At 31.9% G+C, this 4,071-nt stretch overlaps 1 protein-coding gene across 1 annotated transcript; it reads right to left on the reverse strand.

The window, feature by feature from the left end:
- Window positions 1-391: 391 nt before the first annotated feature.
- LOC133798093 (uncharacterized) lies at window positions 392-1,460 on the reverse strand. The gene is made up of 2 exons (XM_062236281.1): window positions 921-1,460; window positions 392-624 (listed from the first exon to the last, which is right to left on the reverse strand). Exons 1-2 carry the CDS (start codon window positions 1,240-1,242, stop codon window positions 608-610), a joined length of 339 nt encoding a protein of 112 aa, XP_062092265.1. The 5' UTR covers window positions 1,243-1,460; the 3' UTR covers window positions 392-607.
- Between the last annotated feature and the right edge of the window lie 2,611 nt (window positions 1,461-4,071).

Consider the following 4,071-nt stretch of genomic DNA (forward strand, 5'->3'; position numbering starts at 1 on the left):
ATTGATATGGTATTTGAATTTGATTCTACCAGTAAACAAATTAAAAAAGCATTTGAATTAGCTCAACATTGAACCGACATAATTTGGTATTTCATGACGCTAAGACGAACAAGTTCTTTCCACTATTTGAGTCCCCCTCATTTGCTAAAAATAAGGTGGAGATTTGTGTTGTAATCTTAATTAGATGAAGACTTTACAATAAGAAATCTTATCAATCTACATCATTTCATCAAAAGAGTTCGAATGACCAAGATCAATATCGAGGCATCCTTTTCTATATATGGTTATTACTACTTGTTTGGTTTGTTAGCTAGTCACTTGATAATTAGCCTTGTTGGCTCTAGTACTCTTTTACGTGATGAGTGTTGAGAACATATATACATATATATCATGTTCTGAAATTTATAATTCAATTATATAGAGATAATGAAAAGCTTAATTGACACAGATCTTCACATACGAACCGTGATACATATCTTAATTGAATAATACATAGAGAATGTAATTCAATTTCTTATTACAACACCCATAGACACAAGCGCATTACATTATTGGTGGGACGTAGGCATATTTGAAAGCTTTAGGTATTTTGGAACATTTTCTCTCATCATGGAAAAGTAGCACCTGCAGCAGGAAAAAATATATAATCCAGTATTAATTAAGAAAAGCTAAGCTATACGAACCGAAAGCGCAAGTGTGTATGTATACATAATAAGCTAAGGTTAAATCCTAAATTATTGGTAATTTTTTGAGAATTTCTGAGAGATCTTTTGTAACTAAATTATACACATTCACAGTCATGTAAAAAAATAATTACAACTTATTCATATAATAAGAATACTTAAAATACCTATGTAGTGATTAATACCCAAATTTTTTACTTTATATATATCTATAGGTGGTAAATTAAATATACTCACTGCCGCATTTAAAGTTGTGAGGCATGTTCCTTCCACAACTTCGGATTTGTTTGGCGGTTCGCTCAAGGTTAATTAGATTAGCAAACTTTGGGGTGAGATAGGGGCAGGTGCACTCCGTATGGATTACCCTCACACGTCGGCAGCAGTTGTTCGATGGGTCTTGCCCGAATAGCACTGGTCTGCACTCGTTCACCAGCTGCCTCCGCTCCTCCTTGCACTGATTTGAAGTCACTGCTTTCACCATTGGCGGCGCAACCACCAAAACCACCACGGCCACTGCCACCAAGACTACGGATGAAATACTTCTACTCTTCATCATCATATGTTAATATAATCTATTAATTACTAATTAGATATATTAGTAGCTATATATACTTCTTTACTACTATCACCCAGGGTTATTGCACTTAGAATTTTGCCAGGTATATATAGAGTAAGCTAGCTTCTATGGGCCTTAATATTAATTCCTAATTATATAGTCAATAACGTAGTCGATGGGTGATCTTGCGTTCACCCTGAGCGTTCATTCATTGGGTCTTTCAGTCTTTAGTGAATATATTGGATGTGCACAATATTAAGACAACTTTTTCTGTGACCGGGGGCATAGATAGCTCATGCAGAAGCAGAACAGAAGTTTCCTTCTCTTTTTTTGGGCCTTAATATTAATTCCTAATTATTATTAGTCAATAATGTAGCCAATGGATGATCTTCAGAGCATTCACACGTGCTTCTTTTAGGAGTTCACACATAAGTATTGAGTGTTCTTTAATTGGGTCTTTCAGTCTTTAGTCAATATAAATATATATATTGTCCCAAGTCTCAGTCTTTAGTCAATATATTGGGTGTTTACAATATTAAGATTGTCTTGGACAATTTGTTCTGTTACGGCTTTTCCTTTTTCTTTTTATCAATTAGATTAGCATGTTCGAGGTGGAGGCAGTGCAACCTTTTACTAATTTATTAGACTGCCACTACATATGTTGTTGTTTGAGCAATTTTTCAAACCACACTCACATCACATAGAACTTAAAACCAAGCCACAAAAATAGGGTTTGGTGCGGTGTAAGCGATTTATGTCTATTGTAACAATTAAATATTATAATAAAGAATCCTAATAAAGTTAATAATTAAAGTGTTCACCAAAATAATAAAAATACAACAAACTAATAATAAAGATAAAATGTGATATAGAAGTAAATGTTTTGATTAAGGAAGAATATATTTAGGTTAAAGTAAAATATGTATTAGTGTCCTATTAAACATAATATATTTTTTTCTAGATATTATGTACATTCACTACAAGAAATTTATTTTTTGTTAGTGTGTTTCATGAAACGCATCAGTAAAAATTGACAAGTTTACTAGTTTTTTTTTTTTTTTTTGTGCTGGTAAAACTAACTTTTGCAAGCGAAATTCGGTTATGCACGGGGAAAGGTTCCTTTTGAAGGTGCAATTCTGAAACGCCCCAGTAAAAGTCGAAAACTTTGACGATGGCACTTTTCTCAGATCTTTTGTAGATGCACTATGTTAATGTGCCCGTAAAAGTGAAAGCAATGCACCGAGAAAAATCATAAAAGTGTCGGTAAAGGTCTATATTGCGTCGGGAAAAGTAGAATTGAATACAAAGAAATTTTTTATTTATTTTCAAGGGTAGTTTCTTCCTATTCTTGAATCCTTGTTAAATTAATGATTATTTAAGACCTAATCAACAGTTTGATTTCTCTAGGAGTGTTCCAAGATTAACAATGATAATAATCATTAAAATGTTGTGATCAATGTTGATTGTTGTTGATTTAACCCCTAGGTCAAAGTTTTCCTTTTAGTATTGGTTATTTCAAACGCAATCAGCAGTGGTTTGATTGCACAAACAATATGTGAAAATCCACAATCTTGCTATTAGTGATTAATATTGACTTTAACTAGTTGAAGTACATGTTATAATTTGAATCTATCAATGTATATATATCAACCCTGAATAGTTTATTGGAACATTAACTAATTATTCATTATTTGAGAACTAATAAAGGAGTCGATGATAGCACCAGTATTCTGAAATCAACATTTTCACAAATTAATAGTATCTTAGTACTTAAAGTGATGTAATTATACGTATCTATTGATGTTGATCTCACTAGAAGGTACTAGTTTTTTTGGAACGTTTGAGTATTTATTAGTTATTTTGGACTTAGTAAACGGTTTGATTAAGCCCTTAGTATTGAAAGATCAATGATTATATTGATGAGAAGTACTTTTGTTCATTGATAATGTGATCATATATATGTCGATCATTGTCAACGACACTGTAAAGTATTAGTTTGTTGAGACTTTTGTTTATCACTCCGTTGTTTAGACATAAGGAACGGTTTAATTTTTGTCCCCGAACTATGAGAAAATTTTAAAATTTTAAAAAAAATTCTTGACTTTTACTGAGATGAAAAAAAAAAATCTTTCTTGGCGTATATGTACGCCAGCAAAAGTGTTGGGAGAGAGTGAGATTACACCACCACAATAACAAGAATCTACACTCAATAATATTTGATAGAGTACAAGAAAAAGATTGAGATAAAGATATGCAAACCCTAGTGGTAGAACAAAACTCCTTGTTCTTCTTGTAAGCTTCAAACCCTTATTAAAATACCACATTTAACTTTTGATGGAGAGAAAACAAGGGCTTATACATGAGATGTATCATTCTCCAAATTATCGATTTCCTAGTTCTTGATGGATGGTTGGAGCTTTCTCTAATAGGAAAGAAAATTAGGATTGAACAAGCTTTGAAAGAGAGATTTGAAAGAGTGATCAAGTCTATCAAAACTCTATTATAACCCTGTTATAGTGTATGTACTGTCATTTGTTGGGAACGGTGCCCTGAAAGCATATGTAGTAGACATTGTTTAAATAAATAAATTGAATTTGTTATGCATATATTTTATAGACTATATTATTATGTGATAATATTAAGTAAATGTCAGAAAAATTCCTAAGTTCATATATGTGATCTCAATCACGTATTGGTACGGGAGGATTGTATTTGAGATAAATGAACTTGAATAGTTTGCAGTAAAATAAAGTTATGGAATCTTTAAATTAATTACTGCAAGTACGGTCCACTAGTATTATGAATACATGTGATCTAGATCCGGATTACTAG

The sequence above is a fragment of the Humulus lupulus genome, chromosome 8 (assembly GCF_963169125.1).
Source record: "Humulus lupulus chromosome 8, drHumLupu1.1, whole genome shotgun sequence".
NCBI classification, from domain to species: Eukaryota; Viridiplantae; Streptophyta; class Magnoliopsida; order Rosales; family Cannabaceae; genus Humulus; species Humulus lupulus.